At 47.3% G+C, this 27895-nt stretch overlaps 1 protein-coding gene across 6 annotated transcripts in view; it reads right to left on the bottom strand.

The window, feature by feature from the left end:
* Positions 1 to 27895, bottom strand: part of shc1 (SHC (Src homology 2 domain containing) transforming protein 1) — a 103562-nt gene that overhangs the window by 42244 nt on the left and 33423 nt on the right. Inside the window, exon 2 of one of the 6 annotated variants that reach the window (XM_069940247.1) lies at positions 10362 to 10446. The exons of the other annotated variants lie outside the window; for them this stretch is intronic. Within the exon in view, the coding sequence (XP_069796348.1) occupies positions 10362 to 10373 (12 nt within the window). The 5' untranslated portion in view covers positions 10374 to 10446. The remainder of the gene's footprint in view (positions 1 to 10361; positions 10447 to 27895) is intronic. 6 annotated transcript variants of the gene reach the window in all.

The following is a 27895-nucleotide window of genomic DNA, read 5'->3' as shown; positions in this document are numbered from 1 at the left end:
TTAAACTCGGTAGTGGAGAAAGTAGAGAGTGCCAATTTCCTTGGAGTTCACTTAACAAGACACATATCATCTCTCTTGTCAAGTGGGGCGCAACAGCAGGTGCACTTCCTGAGAAGAAGTGGGCAAGGTTACCGGCCACCATTAGTTACCCTTCTACAGGAGCTCTATCAAGAGCGTCCTGGCTGGCTGCCTCACATTGTGGGTACAACTGTAGAGAATTGGATCAGATAGAGGTCAATCCACAGGACCATAGAGTGGGAGACAGGATCACTGAGGCCTCCATCCCTCCTTCCCTTATCGATATGATCTACTGGGATCATTATCTAAACAGGATGTACAAAATCATTAAGGACCCCTTTCACCCTACACACAGCTTGTATTTGTCCTGCGTATGAATTCTTATGTCCCGGATGTGTGTCTGCGTGTTTTGCACTGAGATCCAGAGAATGCTGTTTCAACGGGTTGTACTTGTGCTATTGGCTGATAATAAATGAACTTGAAATTTCTCCCCCTGCCCCTTCCTCCCTCCTCTCCACCCACCCCCCTTCCTCCCTCCTCTCCACCCACCCCCTTCCTCCCTCCTCTCCACCCACCCCCTCCTCCCTCCTCTCCACCCACCCCCTTCCTCCCTCCTCTCCACCCACCCCCTTCCTCCCTCCTCTCCACCCACCCCTTCCTTCCTTCCTCCCTCCTCTCCCACCCACCCCCTTCCTTCCTTCCTCCCTCCTCTCCACCCACCCCCTTCCTCTCCAACCACCCTTTCCTTCCTCCTCTCCTCTCTCCCCTGCCCCCTCCTTCCTCCCTCCTCTCCTTTCCCCTGCCCCTTCCTCCCTCCTCGCCACCCACCTCTTCCTCCCCCTGCCCCTTTCTCCCTCCTCTCCTCTCCCTTCCCCCCTCCACCCTTTTTTATTCAGATGCCGGTCTGTTTTTTGCTTCTTCCGGATGAAGGACCCTGGTTGCCGTTTTACCGCCCCTGGATGCCACGTGACTTGCTCAGTTTCTCTGGCACATTGCAGAAAATAAAGTGATTGGCCTGCCACAAAGGAGAAACCTGCATTCGTTCACAAGTTCTCTCTGCATTGGATTATCGTATGATTTGTGAATTTGGCAAAGTCTGAAAACCTTGATCGTTTATTCTTTCATCTGTACCAGTACTTTAGCTGGTTGCACGGGAAATTCAAGGCCAGAGGATGCCTGGCCTTCAGCCCAGGACACTCAGCTTCATTGCATGCAGTTCGCCAGCACGCCACTTCTTTCCAGGACTAAACTATGCTGCACAAGCCATCAGTCATCACTCTAAGTGCTTTCTCTGGGTTAATGGACTCTTGTCTCTGTTTCAATACACATACAAAAAAAAACAGGTGATTTGCACAGAACATTTCAGCACAATGCAGGCCCTTCGGCCCATGATACTGTGCTGTCCTATGGAAACCTGATCCACAACAATCTAACCATACCCTACCTCACCTCCATAACCCTCTATTTTTCTTACTTCCACGTGTGCTTGCCAAAGAGTCCCTATTGTACCACCCCTGGCATTTCAATCCAGGCACCCACCAGAATCAGACTTTATTGTCATGAACGTGTCACGGAATTCGTGGTTTTGCAGCATCAAGAGGGCAAAACCTTACAAAATAAATTTAACACATCTTAAAAATTAAAAGAAAAATTGTGCAAGTAAAAGTCGAAGTCAGGCAGTGTTTGGGGTTCATTGATCATTCAGGGATCTGATGGCAGGTGGGAAGAAGCCGTCCTTGTGCTGCTGGGTGCTCGCCTTCAGGCTTCTGTTCCTTTTTCACCCAATGGTAGCAGAGTGAAGAGGGCACGGCCTGGGTGGTGTGCATCCTGGAGAATAGTTGCTGCTTTCTTAAGCCACGCCTCTGCAGATGTCCTCGACGAAGTCTGGTGCCCGTGATGTCGCTAGCCGAGCTAACAACCCTCTGGAGTTTTTCCTGCACTGAGACATGGCACCTCTATGGCAGAGAGCGATGGAGCCAGCCAGAATGCTTTCCACAGTACACCTGTAGAAGTTTTCAGGAGTCTTTGTGACACACATCTCACAAATTATAGCTGCTGGCGAGCCTTCTTCATGATTATTCAATATACCCGTTGACCTGGCCTCCAAAATTGCCCATGGGAACCAATTTCCACAGATTCACCATCCTCTGGCTGAAGAAATTCCTCCTCATCTCTCTTCTAAGTGAATGCCCTTCAATCCTAAAGTTGTGCCCTCTTGTCCTCAACTATCCCACCGTGGGGAAACGACCTTTCCACGTCTATTCTGTCTATGCCTTTCAACATTCGAAATGTTTCAATGAGGGAACCCCCCCGCCCCCTATTCTCCTAAAAGCCAAGAGGTGTCAAAGGATATGATAAACCTTTCGTTCCCTGAATCATCCTTGTGAACTTCCTTTGAATTCTCTACAACGTCAGCATATATTTTCTTAAGGAAACAGGCCATCCGTTGTTGTATCTCCAGCCCGGGTAAGAAACCTGCATAGGAGAAGGCCACTCCGATATAAAACCTACCACCCAAGGACCTCGCTGCCACGTCCCAGCTTGCTTGGCCACGGCACACGAACCATGGGTGTAAAGGGTGGGGCCAGTACTGCGCGCACTGCACTCCACCTAAAAGCTCCTTTGCGCAGGCCCGAGGACAGGTCCACGTCCTCCCCCTCCACGTCCTCCCCCTCCACGTCCTCCCCCTCCACGTCCTCCCCCCTCCACGTCCCTCACCCCTCCACGTCCTCCCCCTCCACGTCCTCCCCCTCCACGTCCTCCCCCTCCACGTCCTCCCCCTCCACGTCCTCCCCCTCCACGTCCTCCCCTCCACGTCCTCCCCCTCCACGTCCTCCCCCTCCACGTCCTCCCCCCTCCACGTCCTCCCCCTCCACGTCCTCCCCCTCCACGTCCTCCCCCTCCACGTCCTCCCCCTCCACGTCCTCCCCTCCACGTCCTCCCCTCCACGTCCTCCCCCTCCACGTCCTCCCCCTCCACGTCCTCCCCCTCCACGTCCTCCCCCTCCACGTCCTCCCCCTCCACGTCCTCCCCCTCCACGTCCTCCCCCTCCACGTCCTCCCCCTCCACGTCCTCCCCCTCCACGTCCTCCCCCTCCACGTCCTCCCCCTCCACGTCCTCCCCCTCCACGTCCTCCCCCTCCACGTCCTCCCCCTCCACGTCCTCCCCCTCCACGTCCTCCCCCTCCACGTCCTCCCCCTCCACGTCCTCCCCCTCCACGTCCTCCCCCTCCACGTCCTCCCCCTCAAAAGATGCTCACAAACTCAAGCTAGCATGCTGGAACATCAGAACCATGCTAGACAAGACTGACAGCCACCGACCTGAACGTCGGTCTGCCCTCATTGCACATGAACTCCTCAGACTTGACATCGACATAGTCGCTCTCAGTGAAGTCCGCCTGGCAGATGTAGGCAGCCTCCAAGAACGCGGCGCGGGCTACACACTCTACTGGTCTGGCAAGCCTTCGGATGAACGACGCCTATCTGGTGTAGGCTTCATGGTCAAGAGCTTCAATGCCTCCAAACTCGAAAACCTTCCGACAGGCCTCTCGGACCGAATCATGTCCATGCGACTCCCACTTCAAAACAAGCGTCACATCACCCTCATCAGTGTCTATGCTCCAACCCTCCAGGCGGAACCAGCAGAAAAGAACAAGTTCTACACCGACCTGCGCAACCTCATCCAACGTACCCCTACAGCCGACAAGGTTGTCATCCTGGGCGACTTCAACGCTCGTGTCGGCAAAGACTCAGAAACCTGGCCAGGAATCCTGGGCAAGCATGGCGTCGGCAAGTGCAACGACAATGGGCGCCTCCTGTTGGAGCTCTGCGCAGAACAGCGGCTTGTCATTACAAACACCCTTTTTCAGCAGAGGGACAGCCTTAAGACCACCTGGATGCATCCCCGATCCAAACACTGGCACCTCCTGGACTACATCCTGGTGCGAGAAAGTGACAAACAAGATGTGCTCCACACCAGGGTCATGCCTAGCGCGGAATGCCACACTGACCACCGGCTGGTTCGCTGCAAGCTCAACCTTCACTTCAAGCCAAAGCCCAGGAACAATAAAGCCCCCAGAAAGAGGTTCAATGTTGGAAAACTGCAGTCAGACGAAGCGAGAGGAAACTTCCAGGCAAACCTCAAAGCAAAGCTCGACGTTGCAACCCGCCTCACGGACCCGTCCCCTGAAACCCTCTGGGATCAGTTGAAGGCTACCATACTGCAATCCACTGAAGAGGTACTGGGCTTCTCCTCCAGGAAAAACAAGGACTGGTTTGACGAAAACAGCCAGGAAATCCAGGAGCTGCTGGCAAAGAAGCGAGCTGCCCACCAGGCTCACCTTACAAAGCCGTCCTGTCCAGAGAAGAAACAAGCCTTCCGTCGCGCATGCAGCCATCTTCAGCGCAAACTCCGGGAGATCCAAAATGAGTGGTGGACTAGCCTCGCCAAACGAACACAGCTCAGCGCGGACATTGGCGACTTCAGGGGTTTCTACGAGGCTCTAAAGGCTGTGTACGGCCCCTCACCCCAAGTCCAAAGCCCGCTGCGCAGCTCAGACGGCAAAGTCCTCCTCAGCGACAAGATCTCCATCCTTAACCGATGGTCAGAACACTTCCAATCTCTTTTCAGTACCAACCGCTCAGTCCAAGATTCCGCCCTGCTCCAGCTCCCTCAACAGCCCCTAAGGCTAGAGCTGGATGAGGTTCCCACCCTGGATGAGACATATAAGGCAATCGAACAACTGAAAAGTGGCAAAGCAGCAGGTATGGATGGAATCCCCCCAGAAGTCTGGAAGGCTGGCGGCAAAACTCTGCATGCCAAACTGCATGAGTTTTTCAAGCTTTGTTGGGACCAAGGTAAACTGCCTCAGGATCTTCGTGATGCCACCATCATCACCCTGTACAAAAACAAAGGCGAGAAATCAGACTGCTCAAACTACAGGGGAATCACGTTGCTCTCCATTGCAGGCAAAATCTTCGCTAGGATTCTACTAAATAGAATAATACCTAGTGTCGCTGAGAATATTCTCCCAGAATCACAGTGCGGCTTTCGCGCAAACAGAGGAACCACTGACATGGTCTTTGCCCTCAGACAGCTCCAAGAAAAGTGCAGAGAACAAAACAAAGGACTCTACATCACCTTTGTTGACCTCACCAAAGCCTTCGACACCGTGAGCAGGAAAGGGCTTTGGCAAATACTAGAGCGCATCGGATGTCCCCCAAAGTTCCTCAACATGATTATCCAACTGCACAAAAACCAACAAGGTCGGGTCAGATACAGCAATGAGCTCTCTGAACCCTTCTCCATTAACAATGGCGTGAAGCAAGGCTGTGTTCTCGCACCAACCCTCTTTTCAATCTTCTTCAGCATGATGCTGAACCAAGCCATGAAAGACCCCAACAATGAAGACGCTGTTTACATCCGGTACCGCACGGATGGCAGTCTCTTCAATCTGAGGCGCCTGCAAGCTCACACCAAGACACAAGAGAAACTTGTCCGTGAACTACTCTTTGCAGATGATGCCGCTTTAGTTGCCCATTCAGAGCCAGCTCTTCAGCGCTTGACGTCCTGCTTTGCGGAAACTGCCAAAATGTTTGGCCTGGAAGTCAGCCTGAAGAAAACTGAGGTCCTCCATCAGCCAGCTCCCCACCATGACTACCAGCCCCCCCACATCTCCATCGGGCACACAAAACTCAAAACGGTCAACCAGTTTACCTATCTCGGCTGCACCATTTCATCAGATGCAAGGATCGACAATGAGATAGACAACAGACTCGCCAAGGCAAATAGCGCCTTTGGAAGACTACACAAAAGAGTCTGGAAAAACAACCAACTGAAAAACCTCACAAAGATAAGCGTATACAGAGCCGTTGTCATACCCACACTCCTGTTCGGCTCCGAATCATGGGTCCTCTACCGGCACCACCTACGGCTCCTAGAACGCTTCCACCAGCGTTGTCTCCGCTCCATCCTCAACATCCATTGGAGCGCTCACACCCCTAACGTCGAGGTACTCGAGATGGCAGAGGTCGACAGCATCGAGTCCACGCTGCTGAAGATCCAGCTGCGCTGGATGGGTCACGTCTCCAGAATGGAGGACCATCGCCTTCCCAAGATCGTATTATATGGCGAGCTCTCCACTGGCCACCGTGACAGAGGTGCACCAAAGAAAAGGTACAAGGACTGCCTAAAGAAATCTCTTGGTGCCTGCCACATTGACCACCGCCAGTGGGCTGATAACGCCTCAAACCGTGCATCTTGGCGCCTCACAGTTTGGCGGGCAGCAGCCTCCTTTGAAAAAGACCGCAGAGCCCACCTCACTGACAAAAGGCAAAGGAGGAAAAACCCAACACCCAACCCCAACCAACCAATTTTCCCTTGCAACCGCTGCAATCGTGTCTGCCTGTCCCGCATCGGACTGGTCAGCCACAAACGAGCCTGCAGCTGACGTGGACTTTTTTTTTTTACCCCCTCCATAAATCTTCGTCCGCGAAGCCAAGCCAAAGAGAAAGATATTCTATACCCCACTTCCCAATTTTGTCCCACCCTACACTGATCCCACTTATATCCTTCGACTCTACAAACTCCCATTTCTCTTCTGCCCTCCTCAGGAGAATATCAGGTTATCCGGAAAAATCCTGAGTAACCATCTCCCAAAACTGAAACACAAAAGTCTGCAGAAGCTATAGGGGGAGGTAAAAATACAAAGCAGGTCAAACAGTGTACTTTAGCCACGCCCCAAAAGTTAAATAAATGGGACCCAACAGTATCAGATAGATGTTTTCGCTGTAAGGAGGAAACAGGAACAACAGTACATGCAATTTGGGCATGTGAGAAATTGGAAAAGTTTTGGGAAGATCTAAATCAGGTATTAAATAAAATCACAAAAAGCAACATACCAAAAAATCCAGAGATCTTTCTTCTAAGTAATATAAGGAGTAAAGAACTTGGCCTCAATTTGGATGGAGCACAAAAAAGATTTATTATGATAGCCTTAGCTGTAGCAAAAAAATGTATTATGTCAACCTGGAAATCAGAAGAGAGCCTGAGAATACAGCAATGGTACATAGAAATGAATAAATGTATTCCATTGAAAAAAATAACATAATTTAAGAAATAATATCACAGTATTCAAACAAATTTGGGAACTGTACATGGAACACAACAGAGAAGTCCTACCACAGACTTCCACCCCCTAAAATGACAGAATGAGAAGAAGACGAAATGAACTGACCCAGTATGTAAAAGTAGATGACACAATTTTCTTGTTTATTTTCATTATGCGATGACATTGTTTAATGGGTTTAATGTATCATATATGTTGAACGTTGAGTGGGTGGGGAGGGGGGTGGGAAGGAGGGAGGGAAGGGAGGGGGGGGAAAGGGGAGAAAATGACATTGTGTATATTCAAGAGGGAAATATTTGTGGATTTTGGTCAATATGGTTCATAGTGTGAAAAATAATTTTTTTTTAAAAAGCGTACTTTAGAAAGCAAAGATAAAGATACATTACCAATGTTTCAGGCTTGAGCCCTTCATCAAAGGATGAGCAAAATGCAGGTAGGTGCCTGACTAACATGGTGGGGGGTTGGGGGGAGGAGCACAGACCCATTGGAAGGAGGTAATGTGGATAAGGGAGGGAAGGCAAACGGGGGAAGGGGAATGGCTCTGTGACGGGAGAGGAAAGGAGTGCAGAGCTGGAGCAAGGAGAGAGAGAGAGATGAGGAAGAGTGGGAGAACAGGGAGTGGTCCAGCCGAAACCGGAGAAGTCGATGTTAATGCCATCCAGTTAGAGTGTCCAGATGGAAAATTAGATGTTGCTTCTCCAATTTATGGGTGACCTCAGTTTGACATTACATAGACATACACGTCAGTGCAGGAATGAGGTGCAGCATTGAAAAAGTCGGACGCTGGGAGATCCCTGTCACTGATGCGGACAGAGCGAAGGTGCTCAGCGAAGCAATTTCCCAGTCTGCGCCCAGCACTGGATCTCCCGCAGATTCACATGTGAAGTGTTGCTTCACTCGGAAGCTGTTTGGGACCCCGAATGGTGGTTAGGGAGGAGGTTTGGGTGCATGTGTCAATATCTTGCTGCGCATACTTCAAAGGCAACCTACCAACTATAATCCAAGGAGATACCCAGACATGGTTCAGGTGCTACATAAGTGCACATTCCTTCTTTCTCACAAAGGGCTATGAGATTTCTGCATGCATTAACACGAGCTCTGATCATACCCTGATGAAGGGCTCAAGCCCGAAATGTTGGTTGCTATATAATGGACACTGTTTGACCTGCTGAATTTCCCCAGCTTTCTGTTCTTACTTCAATCACGGTGCCTGCAGATGTTTGTGTTTTCCTCCCGTCGACTGCAAAACACTGAAATCTCTACCCTGAAGAAGTTCTCCTTTGCTCTCTGTAGGGAGTTTTCTGTGGGATTGTCTCTCAGTGCTTCTCTTCTTAATCCTTGCTGTTCAACCATGTACCAAGAAGTAAAACACAAAAGTCTGCAAACACCGTCCCAGACTAGTTTCCACAAGCATACAGTACAACTCCAATTAGCCGAAATGGTCGGGACCGGGCCTATTTCAAATAAACGCTTTTTTTTCGGAGAACTGGTTGGTTTTTTTTTAAAACAGCCCAGTAGCAACAGCAAATCACTTGTAAGGTGTGTTTAAACAACAAATAAGGAAAGGATTTTTAGCATTAAAATAATGTTTAATTCGCACAACAACAAAAAAAATGCTGGCCACTGCAGATCACCGACACTTCCCTGCCAAGGACCCGCTCGTGCCGGGAACCCAAAGTCCACTGCTGCTGGCGGCGGGAACCAAAAATCTGCTGCTGCCAGCGTTGGGAGCCCAACGTCCCTGGTCAGTTTGGCTCCAAAAAAACTTTGGATAAATGAAGATTTCTGATTTGTTTTGGATATCCTCATTTATCCAAACTTTTAAAAAAAATTCAGATAACTGAGGATTTCGGAGAATCTGATTTCAGATTATTGGAGTTGTAATGTACTTTGATGAAGGGCTCAAGCCTGAAACGTTGCTTATGTACCTTTATCTTTGCTATATTAAGTGCGCTGTTTGACCAGCTGAGTTTCTCCAGCGTTGTGTTTTTACTTAGCTGTCATCAAGCCTGATCAGTCATTACAAATTAAATGACAAAGAAACAAGGAGTCAAATAGATTGCAAAAGAAAATCTGCTGATGCTGGGGTCGAGTGCGGTGCACAAAGGAGCTGCAGAAATAGGTCATACAGTGACCACAGGAAGTAAAAGGCAGTTGGCGTGTTGGGTCTGACCCCAACATCAGGAATGTGGACAGGTGTGGAAAAAAAAGGTGGGTGAAGGAGAAGTGGGAGGAAGGGAGAGGAGCCCAGACTAACAGACAAGAGGTTATTTATTTTTAAAATATTAAATTTTGACATACAGCACAGTAACAGGCCCTTTCGGCCCACGAGACTGTACCACTCAATTATACCCAATTAACCTACAACTTCCAGTATGTTTTTGAAGGGTGGGACAAAACTGGAGCACCCAGAGAAACCCACGCAGACATGGGGAGAGTGTAAACTCCTTACAGACAGCTGGTGCTGCAATAGCATTGTGCTAACCACTAGGCTAATGGTGCCACCCCTGGTAATAGACAACTTCTTGGTTGATCTTTTCATTGCATTTTACCCGAGGAGATGCAGAACTGTTCTTTCAGATTCCAAACAAACTACTGTAAAAAAAAACCTTGGTATCTGGCACTTATGGGAATTGATAGATGCCAGATGTGTATTTTCCAGTTGCTTGAGATTGCCTTTAGTGTGATTGGCGAACTAATGGTGAGGCGTACCTATTTTAAACTTCTGAATTTTTTACCTGCTGAAAATCCAGAGGCCAGAAATCCAGACCCTCGAGAATCCAGACCTTGAAAACTCTCAAACCTTTTAAATTTAGCAGGCTTTTGAGTGCATGCATAAGTGCCACAGATGCCCAGCTACGATAAGCGACCACTTTATTTTTCTTTAAAACTGCTCATTTTGATAAATGAAGCACACTGTATTTGCTAATGAATAAACTCTCAAAATTTACCTGCTCATCTCTTCTTTATTCCTCCTTAAATTTGAATTTTAGAAGAATCCGAAAATCAGGACTGACCCAATCCACAAGCAATCCGGATTTCCAATTTTCTAATGTACCTCTTAGAATATAATCTCTTTGCCACAGGAGACATCCTCATTACGTCCACAGCCTGTGCTTTAAACAGCAACGCTGCCTGGCCCTTTGGATGGCTGTGAATGCCCAGCGTGTCCACCACCACACACCTGTGCCCATCACCAGAGGAAATTCAATCTTACCACATATTCCATCTCATGCAGAGTCGGGGTTAATGCGGTAGGCGCTGGGACCACACACACAGGCTGGTCTTCATCCGAGACAGACCTAAGCCGGTAACAAACTTGAGTTAAGCGGACAGAGCAGAGTGGGGTTGCGTGAGAAGTCAGAATGTGGCGGCTCTCCCGAGCCTTGGTCATGCCAGCTGAACTCCTTTTGGAGATGGGTCTGCAGCTTCCCAGTCCAGTGCAAGCCCACAGATTCCACAGCTAGCAAGACTACATAGAGAGTGAGTGAAAGTCCAAGATCTCCTAGTGTTAAAGTATCTGGAGATCCAGAGTTCGCAGAGATCCACAGAACAAGACACAAGAGTGCGAAGAGACCCACATAACATGAACCCTAGAGACGGCAGCTTTCATGTCTCAATCTCCTCTCAACCTCAGCTTCTGTGTGAGAGTGTCTCTGTAGTGTGTGTGCACATGTATATTGGTCCAGAGAAATTCTGTTTAAACTGGTTGCATATGTATGGATTGCCAGGCTGGGGAAGAGTTTCTTCCCACAGACTGTGAGATTGATGAACAGTATCCTACAACTGAGTAATCTATTCCCTTACTAGTTATGTATATTTGTTTCAAACAATATCTTTACATACATATGTGATCATTATCATCCAGAAATTAGAGGGTTAGGAGAGATCAAGTCGTCTGGGACTGCGCTCATTGGAATTTAGAAGAATGAGAGGGGATCTTATAGAAACATAAAATTCTGAAAGGCGTAGATAAGATAGAGTTAGACACATGTTCTTCTTGTTGGGGGAGACCAGAACTAACCTCAAGATTCACGATAGTGGAGGGAGTCATTTGATGGAGTACTGGCTGGTTGAGTGAAACTTGCCCTCTCCAGAGAAAAGAAAAAAAGTTTGAAAAAACAGAGCTCAATAAAAATAAAATACAGGAAGAGAAAGATAAAGTTACAGAGAAGAGACAGAAGATGGCACCCAAAAGAAAAAAAGTAAGAACAATAGAGAAAAGGGAAGAAGGAAAATCACTGGAGAAGAAAGAAGGCGGCCTTACCTGCACGTCGGAGCAGAGAGCCACCATGGAGAGGAGCGGCCGATCTCCGATGTTGGCGAGTCCCCAGAGGACTGGTGTCCTCCCAACTGGTGGACTTCAAAAATGACCCTCAGAGCCAAGAAGAGGTGTGCAACTGCGCATGCGCAAAGAGTTACTGCCCAGTGCACAAGTAAAAGTTAACACTGGTGGGAGGGGACTCAGCTGAGGAGCGGCAGCTGAGGGATGCCCAGTATCGGGGTGTTCGACTGGGGGAAGCAAACAAGAAAAAAGAGCGGTGAGAACGGGAATGAAGGACAGGAAGAGGATAAGCGGCAACGGGGCAATCGGCAGGGGGATGACCTGCGGCAGGAGGCTCAGCTGTGGGTCAACCTGCAGCGGGAAGCCCAACAATGGGACGACACAGCAGCAGGAGTTCCAACAACAGGAGACACAGCAGCTGGAGGCCCAGCAAGGATACAGAAGCAGCTCAGCAGAGAAGGATGAAGATAAAAAGATACAGAGAAGATGACATAGACACAGAAGAGGAGGAAGAAGACCAAGAATTTCAAAGGAAAGAAGGTAAAATAGAAGGACAAAGTTTAGATAAAGCCTCTTTTGACGAACAAATGAAGTCATTAAAAGAATGGCTACAATTAGATTTTAGTTCAAACAAAAGAAAAATGAAAAGAGCTGAAGACAGAATGCAAAGTTTAGAGTTGATCATGTCTGAAATAGGGAAAAGAGTAGAAAATGTGGAGGAACGAGAAGCTGCTGTGGAAATGGAGATAAATGATTTAAGAGGGAAGTTGGAAGAGACCGAAAAAAAATTAAAGAGACACAAGATTTATTGTCACAAAAAATTGACGTTTTGGAAAACTACAATAGGCGAAGCAACATAAAAATAGTTGGCCTGAAAGAAGGCAAAGAAGAGTTAGATATGAAGGAATTTATTAAATGGATGGATCCTGAAGGTGCAGGGAATGACAGATTTACATGAAGAAATCGAAAGGGCGCATAGAGCACTAGTACCGAAACCGCCACCACATCAAAAACCGAGATCCATAGTGGTAAAACTTCTAAGATATATGACAAGAGAGAAGATTAGAGAAGACAATAAGCCGTTGAAATTTAAGGGACAAAAATATTTTTTTACACAGACATAAGCTTTGAACTTTTAAAGAAGAGGAAGGAATTCAACACGGCGAAAACAATCTTATGGAAGAAAGGTGATAATTTTATATTAAGACATCCAGCAGTACTCAAAGTATTCATTCCTGGGGAATGGAATAGACTGTTCTCGGACCAAAAGAAAGCCCAAGAATTTGCTGAACATTTGCAGGACAGGAGAAGAGAGGAAGAGAAATGACAAGAAGGAAGACCGGCAAGAAAATATACAAAAATATGTAAAAATATAAAGCAAAGATAATGTACATATAAAGATTTAAAGATGGATAAGAGAAGGGGAAGAAGGGAAGAAAAAGAGAGAGCTTTGTTATATGTATAGGAAAATAGTGTTCTCTGGGGAGGGCTGGGGGTGGGAGAACAATGGTTAGTGCGAAATCGGTTGATGCTTGTCAGTAAGTTCACGAATCAAATGGAAAGGGGAGTTATGGTTGCCGTCAAGGGACAAGGGGCAATCCAAGGAGGGGAGGTTCATTTGGGGTTAAAGGGTTATTGCTTGTGGGGATTGTTGACAAGTGTGTTGTCATATATTGAGATTAAAAAGGAAAACTTGAAAAAGAGTAATGGAAAAAAAGGGGATGGAGGTGGTGAAGAGGCAGAAAAGAAGTGAAAATTAAGATATAAGATGGCCACGTTATGACTATAAACATTAATGGAATATATAACCAAGTTTAAGTGTATCCCATTGGAAAAAAAAATTACATATAATTTAAAAGACAAAGTTACAATGTTTGAAAAAACCTAGGAACCATATATGGAACATAACAGAAAGAGCAGGTCTCAGACCACCACCACCTAAAATGATAAGAAGATAAACACGATCAGATTTAATGTGTATAAATAGATGATACGTCTTTTTTGGTTGTATTCCTTTTGTATAAAGATATTGTTTTATTGTATTTTATATGTTCAATATTTACTGTTTTTGGAGGGGGGTGGGAAGGGGGAAGGGAGGGATGAGGGGAAAAAAGAGAAAATGTCACTGAATATTTAAAGAGATGCATCTGGAAATATATTGGTTGATATGGTTCATAGTGTGATAAATAAAGAATTACAACAGATTCAGGATAGTAGATTTAGGATGGAGATGAGGAGGAGCTGCTTTTCTGTGGAATTCGCTGCCTGTTGAAACAGTGGAGGCGACCTCAGTGAATATATTTAGTACAAAGTGGATATGTGGCGCCACACCACTAGGCAGGCGAACTGGCCCCACTTGTAATCCACGCTGCAGGGCAGCTGGCCAAAATGGGGGTTTCCCCTTCTCAGCACAGGGCTCAGAAGCCCGCGCTGGGGTAATCACGTGATGCCCAGGTGATGTCAGCGCCCCCCCCCCCCCCACAGCACAGTTCTCAGCCAGGTCCAGGCTGGGAGTATAAGTTCAGCTCAGCGGCCTGCAATAAATCAGTTCTGCTCACTGAGTTCAACCCGTCTGGTTGTGTGTTCTTTCAGTAGCAGTGTAGCTGCTGCTACAATTGGTGACCCCGACTGGTTCAAACGTCTTTGAACCCATCATGAGTGAACCTGGGATCAGTGCTATAGCCATCAAGCTGCCTGAATTCTGGGTTCAGGAGCCGGAGACCTGGTTCGGCCACGCGGAGGCTCAGTTTTACCTCCGCCAGATTTCATCCAACATGACCAAATTCTAACCATGTGGTCGCTGCCCTGGACTAGGTCACTGCCAGACGCGTGCTGCACCTCGTGCAGCACCCACCCACCGAAGCCAAATACGAGACCATCAAGCAAGTGCTCATCGGATCCCTCGGACTATCCAGGCGTCAGAGTGCCGCTCGGATGCTGCACCTCGATGCCCTTGGGGACAGGTCCCCGATGGAGCTGATGGACGAGATGCTTGCGCTCATTGGTGATCACACCAACTGCCCACTCTTCAAGCGCATTTTCCTCGACCATCTGCCCATGGACATCTGGCTGTTACTGGCCCAAGAGAACTTTACCAACCCAAGGAAGGTCGCTCAGAAGGCCCAAGAGCTATGGCTCAGGCAATATCTGGAGGGATCAGCGGTCCAGCAGGTCACGAGGCATGGGCATGACCAAGCCAAGCCCGCCCCTAGCGCTGCGGTAGAGCATCCGGCCCCTGCAGAGGCCACCAAGAGCATAAACCAGGGGCACTGCATCCACTCCAGGCCTCCGCTTCTACCACCAGCGCTGGGGAGCCAAGGCTCAGAAGTGTTGTCAGCCCTGCTCGTTCCAGGGAAATGAGCAGGCCGGCTGCTGTTAATGGTCTTATTAATGCAGTCACAGCCTCCTCTACCTGCGGGACTCAGTAAGCGGCCGGCGGTTCCTCGTCAACACTGGGGCCCAGATCAGCGTCATCCCGGCCACAACCATCAAGTCCAGGAACCAACCTCGAGGACCTCCCCTCCGTGTGGCCAACGCAACAGAGATCCGGACGTATGGAGACAAGATAGTCCATTTCCAGATGGGCAGACGAAAGTTCTTGTGGAGGTTCACCGTCTCGTCCCTTCCGACCGCCATCCTGGGTGCCGACTTCCTCCTCGCCCACGGGCTTCCGATGGTCATTCAGGGTGGACGCCTGGTGGACACCCATACTTTATAGGCCTTTCGTCTCGACCCCTACTGCACAGAGCAGCCACAGATGGCCATGATCAGCATGCCCAGAGACAAGTTCCAGCGAATCCTGGATGAGTTTGTGACCCTGCTCAAGCCACAGTTCTCCGCTGCCTCACCACGCCACGGGGTGTTCCACCACATCTCCACCCAGGGCCCACCGGTTCACGCCAAGGCACGCTGACTCGCGCATGACAAGCTCCAGGTGGCGAAGGAGGAGTTTTCGCATCTGTTGGAGCTGGGGATCATTTGGCGGTCAGACAGCCCATGGACCTCGCCGCTCCACCTGGTCCCAAAAGCCTTCAGCGGCTGGCGCCCCTGCGGAGATGGTTGACGGCTCAATGGGGCAACAGTTCCTGACCGTTACTCCATCCCTCACATCCAGGACTTTACGGCCAACTTGCACGGTGCGAGGGTTTTCTCCAAAGTTGACCTGGTGTGCGGATATCACCAAATCCAGGTGCACCCTGAGGACATACCCAAGACGGCCATCATCACCCCTTTCGGCTTGCTTGAATTCCTTTGCATGCTGTTCAGGCTCAAGAACGCCACTCAGACCTTCCAGCGCCTCATGGACTCAGTGGGCAGGTACCTGGATTTTGTCTTCATTTACTTAGATGACATCCTCGTTCCCAGCAGGGATCGGACGCAACACAAGGCCCACCTGCGCACCCTCTTCTCCCGGCTGGCTGACTTCGGCCTCATCATCAACCCAGCCAAGTGCCAGTTTGGGAAAGAGTCCATGCAGTTCCTGGGCCATACCATCACGGCCGAGGGAGCCACGCCCACTGCTATGAAGGTACCCGCTATCAAGGAGTTCCCACGACCGGACAATCTCAAGGGACTGCAAGAGTTTGCGGGTATGGTCAACTTCTACAACCAATTCATCCCGGGAGCTGCACGCATCATGCAGCTGCTATTCGCCCTCATCACAGCCAAGCACAAAACGCTCACCTGGACCCCAGAGGCCTGCAGTGCATTCGAGGCCACCAAGGACGCCCTTGTGAAGGCTACTATGCTCACCCACCCGCACACCAACCTGCATATGGCGCTCTCCATCGATGCCTCTGCCTCAGCCGTCGGCGCCGTCCTGAAGCAGCAGGTGAACGGACAATGGAAGCCACTGGCATTCTTCAGCCGGCTTCTCTGCCCACCAGAGTGCAAGTAAAGCGCTTTTAAATTCTGACCGTGAGTTACTGGGCATGTACCTGGCAGTGCAGCATTTCCGCTATTTCTTGGAGGGGAAAACTTTTACCATCTTCACTGACCAAAAGCCCCTCACCCAGGCACTCGCGATGGCGAAGGACCCCTGGTTGGTCCGCAGCAGCGTGACCTCTCCTTCGTGTTGGAGTTTACCACTGACATTCGGCACAAGGCGGAGAAGGACAATGTAGTCGCCGATGTACTCTCGCGACCGGCCATCTGCACACTGACACCCAGCCTCGTCTTCGACCAGCTCGCCCAGGACCAGAAGTCCGGCGAGGAGACGCGAGCCTTCAGGACTGCCATCACAGGCCTGCGGTTCCGAGACCTCCCGACCTCGAGCGGCGGAAGCACCGTCCTGTGCGATGTCTCCATGGGCACCCCACAGCCAGTGGTTCCCCAGCAATGACACAGGCAAGTCTTCCATCACATCCACAACCTTTCGCACCCGTCCAACAGGTCCATGGTCCAGATGGTGGCAGAGCGATTCATCTGGCATGGGCTGCGGAAGCAGATCACGGGCTGGGCCAGAACAGGCACCCATTGCCAAATGTCCATGGTACACAGGCACACCAGGGCGCCCGTGCAAGAGTTCGAGCACGTCTGGGAACGGTTCAGCCACATTCATGTGGACATAGTCAGACCCTTACCCGTTTCCCGGGGCAACCATTACTTGTTCATGGTGGTGGACTGCACCACTTGTTGGCCCGAGGCGATCCCTATGCCCAGTTCGGCATTCAGAATCACCTCACCAGCGATTGGAGCACCCAGTTCATCTCTGCGCTCTGGGCACAGCTTGCCAACAGGTTGAGGATCGAGCTACACCGCACCACTGGTCGAGTGCCTGCACCGCCTCCTTAAGTTGACACTTATGGCCCACCTCACTGGTCCCAACTGGGTGGACGAACTGCCTTGGGTGCTCCTGGGCATCCGCTCCACGCCCAAGGAGCATCTGCAGGCGTCATCAGCTGAGCTAGTCTATGGTGCACCGCTGGCACTTCCTGGTGAGTTCATCAACATGCCTCACAACCCCCAGCGGTTGCCGCACGAGCTGTTTCCCCACCTCCAGGCCCACTTGGACTCCTTCGTTCTCCCACCACCGCCATCTCACGTCCCCAGCTAACTGCTTTCCGCAGAGTATATTTTTATTCAGCGGGGCCCGCCCATGGCATCTCTGCGGAGACCTTATGAGGAGCCATACAAGGTTGTCCAGCATTCATGGTCTACGTTCACGCTGGACATTGGGCAGACGCGAACTGTTTACTGTGGACAGGCTGAACCCAGCGCACCTCGACCCCACCGAACCAGTGATTGTGGACCAGCCCAAGAAGCGAGGCCGCCCAGCTAAAAAGGACATTGGCGCCGGTTCTGGGGGGGGGGGGGCTGTGTGGCAGCACACCACGAGGCAGGCGAACTGGCCCCGCTTGTAATCCACGCGGCGGGGCAGCCAGCCAAAATGGTGCCGTCGGGGGTTTCCCCTTCTCAGCAAAGGGCTCAGAAGTCCGCGCAGGGGGGCCACGTGACGCCTGGGTGACGTTAGCGCCCCTAGCGCGGTTCTCAGCCAGGTCCAGGCTGGGAGTATAAGTCCAGCCCAGCAGCCTGCAATATATCAGTTCTGCTCACTGAGCTCAACCCGTCCGGTTGTGTGTTCTTTCAGTAGCAGTGTAGCTGCCGCTACAGATAGATTTTTAAAGAGATGGGGAATGAAAGGATATGGAGAAAAGGCGGGGAGGTGGAGGTGAGCCGGTCATTAGATAACAACAGAGCTTTTTGACAGGCCGGACGGCCGACTCCTGCTCCTACGTCTTGTTATTATTGTGTATGTGCATGCACTGCGGTCCAGAGAAACACTGTTTCATCTGGTTGCATATGTGTGGTCAGATGGAAATAAACTTGTACTCTTGATTCAATAACAGTTTCTTTCCATCATCTCTCAGTCTCTTGAACCTCCCCATTACACCCCTTGTCATAACCACTTCCACACCACGAAAAGGACTGCCTGTACTATTGTAACACCATTTTTGTCCTTGCACTATAGATACTGATTTTTTTTTTAAATTACCTATCTAACTTTTATATTTACCATCCCATTTTAATATGAATTGTTAAAGTTTGGAGGTAAAAACAGGAAAGAGGACCATTATCTAAATGGTATCTGTTTAGGAAAAGGGGAGATCCAGCAAGACTTGGGTGTTGCTGTGCATCAGTCATTGAAAGTGGGCATGTGGGTGCAGCAGGCGATGAAGAGGGCAAATGGTATGTTGGCATTCATAGCGAGAGGATTGGAGTACAAGAGTAGGGAGATCTTGCTACAGCTGTACAGGGCCTTGGTGAGACCACACCTGGAGTACTGCATGCAGTTTTGATTTCCTTATCTGAGGAAGGACATCCTTGCCTTGTAGGGGGTGCAGAGAAGGTTCACTAGATTGATACCAGGGATGGAAGGACTTGCATATGAAGAAAGGTTGAATATACTAGGGTTGTATTCTCTGGAATTTAGAAAATTGAGGGGGGGATCTTATGGAAACATAAAATTCTTCAGGGATGAGACAGACTAGACACAGGTAGGTTGTTTCCAATGCTGGGATAAACCAGAACCAAGGGTCATGGTTTAAGGATAAGGGGAAAGTGGGGAGGAGACACGTGATGAAGTAGTGGCCGGAAGGAGAATACCAGCCCTCTCCAGAAAAGAAGAAAAAAAGTGAAGGAAACTAAAAGCACAAGAAACACAAAACACCACAAATAAAAGATAAAGGTGTTGAGAAAAGAAAGAGGATGGCACCTAAGAAAGAAAAACCAAAAAAGGAAAGATGCCAGAAGAGAAAGGAGAAGGCCTTACCTGGATGAAAAAGCAGGGACCTGCCATGGACAGAGGAGACCGCTCCCCGAAGTTAGTGGAGACCCCGCAGGGTCGCGACCTCCTGCAAAAATGGCTCACTCAGCCAAAAAGAAGTACGCAAGCACAACAAGGAAAAGGAGAACACCTGGGAGGGGGGCCCAGCTGTGGACCAGCTGAGAGATGCCCAACAGCAGAGGTCTCAGCTGGAAGAAGAGGAAAGCAACGGGAAAGAGAACGATGAGAAAGAAAAACAATTAGCCCAAAAGAAGACCAACATCAAGTAGCCATGAAAAAAAAAACACCCAGCAAACTGAGGCAAGCACCTCAACAAGAAAGTCAGAAGAGACACAGATACAAGGAAGAGAAGTAGAAGACACAAACCCAAGAGCAGACACAGAAGAAGAACACCAAGGTCTGCACAGAGGAATAGAAAGTAAAATAGATGGACAGTACATAGATTAAAAAAATTTTCAAGAACAAATGAAAGCATTAAAAGAATGGCTGACACTAGAATTTAGTGAAATGAAAAGTACAGAAGAAAAAGTGAGTAGAATAGAGCTGGTCATAACAGATGTAGGGAAAGGATTAGAAAATGTGGAAGAACATTTTAAAATATTTACGGCTGTAGAAATGGAAGTGAACGACTCAAAAAGAAAATTGGAAGAAAGTGACAAAAAAGTTAAAGAAGATGGATATAATGGAAAACTATAGTAGGCAAAATAATATAAAGATAGTGGGCCTAAAGGAAGATGAAGAAGGCAAAGATATGAAAGAATTTATAAAAGAATGGATCCCAAAAGTCCTGGGAATGCCTGAAATGCAGGAAAGAATGGAAATATAAAGGACACACAGAATACTAACCCCGAAACCACAGTCACAACAAAAACCAAGATCCGTTTTAGTAAAATTTCTGAGATACATGACACGAGAAAATATATTGGAGAAGGCAATGAATAAAATTAGAGAAGACAAAATATCATTGGAATATAAAGGTGAAAAAAAATTTCTACCCAGACATAAGTTTTCAACTCCTAAAGAAGAGGAACGAGTTTAACGCAGCAAAATCGATCCTATGGAAAAAAAAGCTATAAATTTGTTAAGATATCCAGCGTAGCTTAAAATAGTTATCCCGTGGGAGCAAAACAGACTGTTCTCGGATCCGGAGAAAGCATGAGAATTTGCAGAACGCCTGCAGGACAGAAAGAGAGATGAAGAGATGTAACAAAAATTAAGAATGACAACAAACTACATATAAAGATGTAAAAATAATGTATAAGAACTAAAGAAGGGAAGAAAAGGGAAGAAGGGAGAAATAAAGAGAAGAAAAGAGGGGGAGCTTTGTTTTAATATGAAGATAAAAGTCTTTTCTGGAGGGGGTTGGGTGGGAGAGAATAACAGTCACTGCGAGATCAGTTGACACTTGCGAATGGGTTCGCCATCCGAATGGAGAGGGGAGTTGTGGTTGCCCAGCAAGGGACAAGGGGTGACTCAGAGAGGGCGGGGGAGGGGGACACTCAGGGTTAAGGGAATTTTAGATGTGTGAGTGGTTGAAGTATTTTATGTTTTAGAAGTGTTGTCATACATTGAGTTCAAAAAAAGGAAAACTGAGAGATGAAAATGGGGAAAAGGGGAAAGGTGGTGGTGAGGAAGCGGAAATGAGGTGTAAACAGGATATGAGATGGCCACGTTGAACTATATGACTATAAATATTAATGGAATACAGAACCAAATCAAAAGGAAGAGGCTATTAAATTTACTGAAAAAAGAAAAAATAGATATAGCATTCGTGCAGGAAATGCATCTAACTGAAGTGGAACATAATAAATTAAGGAAAGACTGGGTAGGGCACATAACGGCAGCATCATACAATTCAAAAGCCAGAGGCGTAGCTATATTAATCAATAAAAATGTACCATTCAAAATAGAGGAGGAAATAATAGATCCAGCAGGGAGATATGTAGTGATAAAGTGTCAGATATATTCAGAATTCTGGAATTTGGTCAATATATAGGCACCTAATGAAGAGGATCAAAAGTTTATGCAAGATTTTTTTTGAAGATTGTAGGTACACAGGGGAATATATTGATAGAAGGAGACTTTAACCTTAATTTGGATCCAAAGATGAATAAAACTGCAAAAAGAACAAAGTAGCCAAATTTATGGTTAAATCAATGCAGGAAATGCAACTTTTGGATATATGGAGGAGGCAACACCCAAAGGAGTAGGAATACTTATATTATTCGAGTAGACATAAAACATACTCAAGGATTGACCTGTTCCTGTTGTCAGCCCATATCCAAGGGAGAGTTAGGAAAATGGAATATAAAGCTAGATTGTTATCTGATCATTCACCCCTGTAATTAGCAATAGAACTGGAGGACATCCCACCAAGATTAAACTCCATGCTATTTAAAAGACAAGAATTTAGAGAATTTATTGAGCGCCAAATTAAAATGTACTTTGAAATAAATACAGAATCTGTGAAAGACATATTTATATTATGGGATGCAATTAAAGCCTTCATTAGAGGGCAAATAATAAGTTATGTAACTAAGATGAAAAAAGACTACAATTGGGAAATAGAACAGTTGGAAAGGGAAATAGTAAGTACAGAAAAAGAACTAGCAACAAGGGAAGATACAACAAAAAGAAGGAAATTGGCAGACAAAAAAAAAAGGAAACTTTACAAACGTATAAGGTGGAGAAGAACATAATGAAAATAAAGCAGAAGTATTATGAGCTAGGAGAAAAAACACACAAAATACTAGCCTGGCAGCTTAAAAGAGAACAAGCTAAAAGAAAGATATTGGCATCAAGGAGAAAGGTCAAACAAATTACATATAACCCAATAGAGATCAATGAAAACTTCAAGGAATTTTACGAACAATTATACCTAACTAAGAACGATTGGAAAGAAGACAAAATAGATTAGTTTTTAGCTAAAATTTAACTACCAAAATTGCAAGACGAGCAGCAAAACAAATTGATAAAACCATTTGAAATAGAGGAAATACAGGATATATTAAAAAAGCTACCGAACAATAAAACGCCTGAAGAAGACGGACTCCCAACAGAATTCAATAAAACATTTAGAGTTATTAATTCCTCCTCTCTTGGAAATAATGAACCAGATAGAAAAAACACAAAACTTGCCAAATTTATGTTCTTTCTTCTTTGGCTTGGCTTCGCGGACGAAGATTTATGGAGGGGGTAAAAAGTCCACGTCAGCTGCAGGCTCGTTTGTGGCTGACCAGTCCGATGCGGGACAGGCAGACACGATTGCAGCGGCTGCAAGGGAAAATTGGTTGGTTGGGGTTGGGTGTTGGGTTTTTCCTCCTTTGCCTTTTGTCAGTGAGGTGGGCTCTGCGGTCTTCTTCAAAGGAGGCTGCTGCCCGCCAAACTGTGAGGCGCCAAGATGCACGGTTTGAGGCGTTATCAGCCCACTGGCGGTGGTCAATGTGGCAGGCACCAAGAGATTTCTTTAGGCAGTCCTTGTACCTTTTCTTTGGTGCACCTCTGTCACGGTGGCCAGTGGAGAGCTCGCCATATAATACGATCTTGGGAAGGCGATGGTCCTCCATTCTGGAGACGTGACCCATCCAGCGCAGCTGGATCTTCAGCAGCGTGGACTCGATGCTGTCGACCTCTGCCATCTCGAGTACCTCGACGTTAGGGGTGTGAGCGCTCCAATGGATGTTGAGGATGGAGCGGAGACAACGCTGGTGGAAGCGTTCTAGGAGCCGTAGGTGGTGCCGGTAGAGGACCCATGATTCGGAGCCGAACAGGAGTGTGGGTATGACAACGGCTCTGTATACGCTTATCTTTGTGAGGTTTTTCAGTTGGTTGTTTTTCCAGACTCTTTTGTGTAGTCTTCCAAAGGCGCTATTTGCCTTGGCGAGTCTGTTGTCTATCTCATTGTCGATCCTTGCATCTGATGAAATGGTGCAGCCGAGATAGGTAAACTGGTTGACCGTTTTGAGTTTTGTGTGCCCGATGGAGATGTGGGGGGGCTGGTAGTCATGGTGGGGAGCTGGCTGATGGAGGACCTCAGTTTTCTTCAGGCTGACTTCCAGGCCAAACATTTTGGCAGTTTCCGCAAAGCAGGACGTCAAGCGCTGAAGAGCTGGCTCTGAATGGGCAACTAAAGCGGCATCATCTGCAAAGAGTAGTTCACGGACAAGTTTCTCTTGTGTCTTGGTGTGAGCTTGCAGGCGCCTCAGATTGAAGAGACTGCCATCCGTGCGGTACCGGATGTAAACAGCGTCTTCATTGTTGGGGTCTTTCATGGCTTGGTTCAGCATCATGCTGAAGAAGATTGAAAAGAGGGTTGGTGCGAGAACACAGCCTTGCTTCACGCCATTGTTAATGGAGAAGGGTTCAGAGAGCTCATTGCTGTATCTGACCCGACCTTGTTGGTTTTCGTGCAGTTGGATAATCATGTTGAGGAACTTTGGGGGACATCCGATGCGCTCTAGTATTTGCCAAAGCCCTTTCCTGCTCACGGTGTCGAAGGCTTTGGTGAGGTCAACAAAGGTGATGTAGAGTCCTTTGTTTTGTTCTCTGCACTTTTCTTGGAGCTGTCTGAGGGCAAAGACCATGTCAGTGGTTCCTCTGTTTGCGCGAAAGCCGCACTGTGATTCTGGGAGAATATTCTCGGCGACACTAGGTATTATTCTATTTAGTAGAATCCTAGCGAAGATTTTGCCTGCAATGGAGAGCAACGTGATTCCCCTGTAGTTTGAGCAGTCTGATTTCTCGCCTTTGTTTTTGTACAGGGTGATGATGGTGGCATCACGAAGATCCTGAGGCAGTTTACCTTGGTCCCAACAAAGCTTGAAAAACTCATGCAGTTTGGCATGCAGAGTTTTGCTGCCAGCCTTCCAGACTTCTGGGGGGATTCCATCCATACCTACTGCTTTGCCACTTTTCAGTTGTTCGATTGCCTTATTTGTCTCATCCAGGGTGGGAACCTCATCCAGCTCTAGCCTTAGGGGCTGTTGAGGGAGCTGGAGCAGGGCGGAATCTTGGACTGAGCGGTTGGTACTGAAAAGAGATTGGAAGTGTTCTGACCATCGGTTGAGGATGGAGATCTTGTCGCTGAGGAGGACTTTGCCGTCTGAGCTGCGCAGCGGGCTTTGGACTTGGGGTGAGGGGCCGTACACAGCCTTTAGAGCCTCGTAGAAACCCCTAAAGTCGCCAATGTCCGCGCTGAGCTGTGTTCGTTTGGCGAGGCTAGTCCACCACTCATTTTGGATCTCCCGGAGTTTGCGCTGAAGATGGCTGCATGCGCGACGGAAGGCTTGTTTTTTCTCTGGACAGGACAGCTTTGTAAGGTGAGCCTGGTGGGCAGCTCGCTTCTTTGCCAGCAGCTCCTGGATTTCCTGGCTGTTTTCGTCAAACCAGTCCTTGTTTTTCCTGGAGGAGAAGCCCAGTACCTCTTCAGTGGATTGCAGTATGGTAGTCTTCAACTGATCCCAGAGGGTTTCAGGGGCCCGATACGGGCAGGAGCAAGGGGGAGACGGCGGCCCCGGCTTCGGTCGCGTGAGGCAGGCGGAGGCCCTGGTCCGGACAGGGAGTGGGAGGCGGCGGCCCCAGTCCGGGCACAGGGAGAGCAGCAGCGGCCCCGGCCCCGGTCCGGGCGAAGGGTAGACGGCGGCGGCCCCGATACGGGCAGGAGCAAGGGGGAGACGGCGGCCCCGGCCTCGGTCGAGTGAGGCGGGCGGAGGCCCCGGTCCGGACAGGGAGTGGGAGGCGGCGGCCCCAGTCCGGGCACAGGGAGAGCAGCAGCGGCCCCGGCCCCGGTCCGGGCGAAGGGTAGACGGCGGCGGCCCCGATACGGGCAGGAGCAAGGGGGAGACGGCGGCCCCGGCCTCGGTCGAGTGAGGCAGGCGGAGGCCCCGGTCCGGACAGGGAGTGGGAGGCGGCGGCCCCAGTCCAGGCACAGGGTGAACTGCGGCGGCCTCGCCCCGGTCCGGGCAGTATGGACCGACCTAGGAGGGGAGGCAGACCCCTCCAGCCCGGGTAAGAAACCTGCATAGGAGAAGGCCACGCCAAATTTATGTAAAACAGCAATAATTACAGTAATACCAAAGACGGAGAAAAATCCACTAACACCAGCATCGTACAGACTAATATCTCTACTTAACTCAGATTATAAGATAAAAGCAAAACTATTAGCAAACAGATTGGCTGACTGTGTACCAAAAATAGTAAAACTAGATCAAACTGGATTTATTAAGAAAAGACGAACAACGGACAATGTCTGTAAGTTCATTAACTTAATCCATGCAGAAGGAAATAAGATACCAACAGTGGCTGTTGCTTTAGATGCAGAGAAAGCCTTTGACAGGGTAGAATGGAATTATTTATTCAAAGCATTACAGAGGTCCAACCTACCAGAGAAATATATTAATTGGATTAAAGCATTATATAAGGAACCATTGGCAAAGGTGACAGTAAATGGATATATATCAAACCAATTTAAACTAAGCAGGAATGTCCACCATCTCCCTCACTGTTCGCTTTAGCAATAGAACCATTGGCAGAACTGATAAGAACAGAAAATAAAAGGGATAAAAATAAAAGAGTAGGAATATAAAATCAGTTTGTTTGCAGATTACATCATAGTATACTTAACAGAACCAGAAATATCAATAAAAGAATTACATAAGAAATTGAAGGAATATGGAGAAATATCAGGGTACAAGATCAATGCAAATAAAAGTGAAGTGAAGCTAATGAATAATGCGGATTACACAGAGTTTAGAAAAGAATCACCATTTAAGTGGCAAACACAAGCAATCCAATACCTAGGTATTAGATCAGATAATAATTTAGGCCACCTATACAAATTAAATTATCAGCCAAAAATGAACAAATTACAAGATGACTTAGAACATTGGAAAGACTTGCCACTAACACTGATAGGGAGGGTAAGTTGCATTAAAATGAATATCTTCCCAAGGATACAATACCTATTTCAATCGTTACCAATTCCCTTAACAGAGAAATTCTTCAATGAACTAAAGAGAGTAATAAGGAAATTCTTATGGAAAGGGGGGAAACGGAGGATAGCACTTGATAAATTAACAGAATGGTACAAACAAGGTGGTTTACAGCTACCAAACTTTAAAAATTATTATAGAGCAGCACAATTAAGGTACCTATCAGATTTTTATCAAACAAGGGAAAAACCAGATTGGACCAAGAGAGAACTAGATAAAATAGGGGAGAAGGTACCAGAACATATACTTTATAAGTGGGATGAAAAACTGCTGCAACATAGAAGTTCACCAGTACTGTGCCATTTACTCAACATTTGGAAGAAGATTCACATAGAAAGGAAAAAAACAAATTACCAATTACCAAAACTAATACTGACGCAAAATCAACTAATCCCTTTCACAATAGATAACCTTTCCTTTAGAGAATGGGAGAGAAAAGAAATTAAAAGGAATTAAAAGAATAGAAAATTGTTTTTTGGGAAATAATTTATTATCATTTGAACAAATGAAGTAAGTTACAAATTACAAATATGGAATACCATGCCAGTGGCATGGTACAATGTTTGCATACCACCAACTGAAAACCTACTTGAAGGACAAATTGGGAAGCAGACTGAGATTACCAGAAGAAAGCAGCTTTGAATATGTGATTACAGACACAATGATAATTAAAAGATTTATAACGAACATGTACATCAAGCTGCAAGAGAAAGAAAATGATGAAATAAGGTATAAACCCAAACAAAAGTGGGAACAAGATCTAAACATAAAGAATGAAACATGGGAAAAGCTATGCTCCAGAACTATGAGAAATATAATAAATACGAGGTTACGCATGATACAATATAATTGGTTACACAGGCACAATGATAATTATCACGCCCCAAAAGTTAAATAAATGGGATCCAACATTATCAGATAGATGTTTTTGCTGTAAGAAGGAAATGGGAACAACAGTACATGCAATTTGGGCATGTGAGAAAGTAGGAAAGTTTTAGGAAGATCTAAATCGGATATTAAATAAAATCACAAAAAGCAACATACCAAAAAATCTAGAGATTAAATAATACAAGTAAAGAATTAGGCCTCAAACTGGATGAAGCGCAAAAAAGATTTATTATGATAGCCTTAGCAGTAGCAAAAAAATGTATAATGTCAACTTGTACATCAGAAGAGAGCCTGAGAATACAGCAATGGTACATGGAAATGAATAAATGTATTCATTGGAAAAAAATAACATATAATTTAAAAAATGAAAGTCATATCATTTGAACAAATTTGAGATCCGTACATGGAACACAACAGAGAGGGCCTACCGCAGACCTCCACCCCCTAAAATGATAGAATGAGAAGACAAAATGACCTGATCCAGTGTGTAAAAGTAGATGACACAATTTTCTTGTTTATTTTCATTGTGTGATGACATTGTTTAATGTGTTTATTGTGTATGTTGAACGTTTAAGGGGTTTGGAGGGGGATGGGAAGGGAGGGGGAAAAAAGGGGAGAAAATGACACTATGTATATTCAAGAGGGAAATGTTTGTGTGTATTTTGATTAATATGGTTCATAGTGTGAAAATTTTTTAAAAAATTTAAAAAAGGATAAGGGGAAAGTTTTTTAGGACTGAGATGAGGAAAATTTTTCTTCTCTCAGAGGGTGGTAGATTTGTGGAATTCTTTGCCACAGGAAGT

The sequence above is a fragment of the Narcine bancroftii genome, chromosome 5 (assembly GCF_036971445.1).
Source record: "Narcine bancroftii isolate sNarBan1 chromosome 5, sNarBan1.hap1, whole genome shotgun sequence".
Classification (NCBI taxonomy): Eukaryota; Metazoa; Chordata; class Chondrichthyes; order Torpediniformes; family Narcinidae; genus Narcine; species Narcine bancroftii.
Note: the sequence above shows the minus strand (reverse complement) of the source record. Positions and strands in the feature narration are given on the sequence as shown.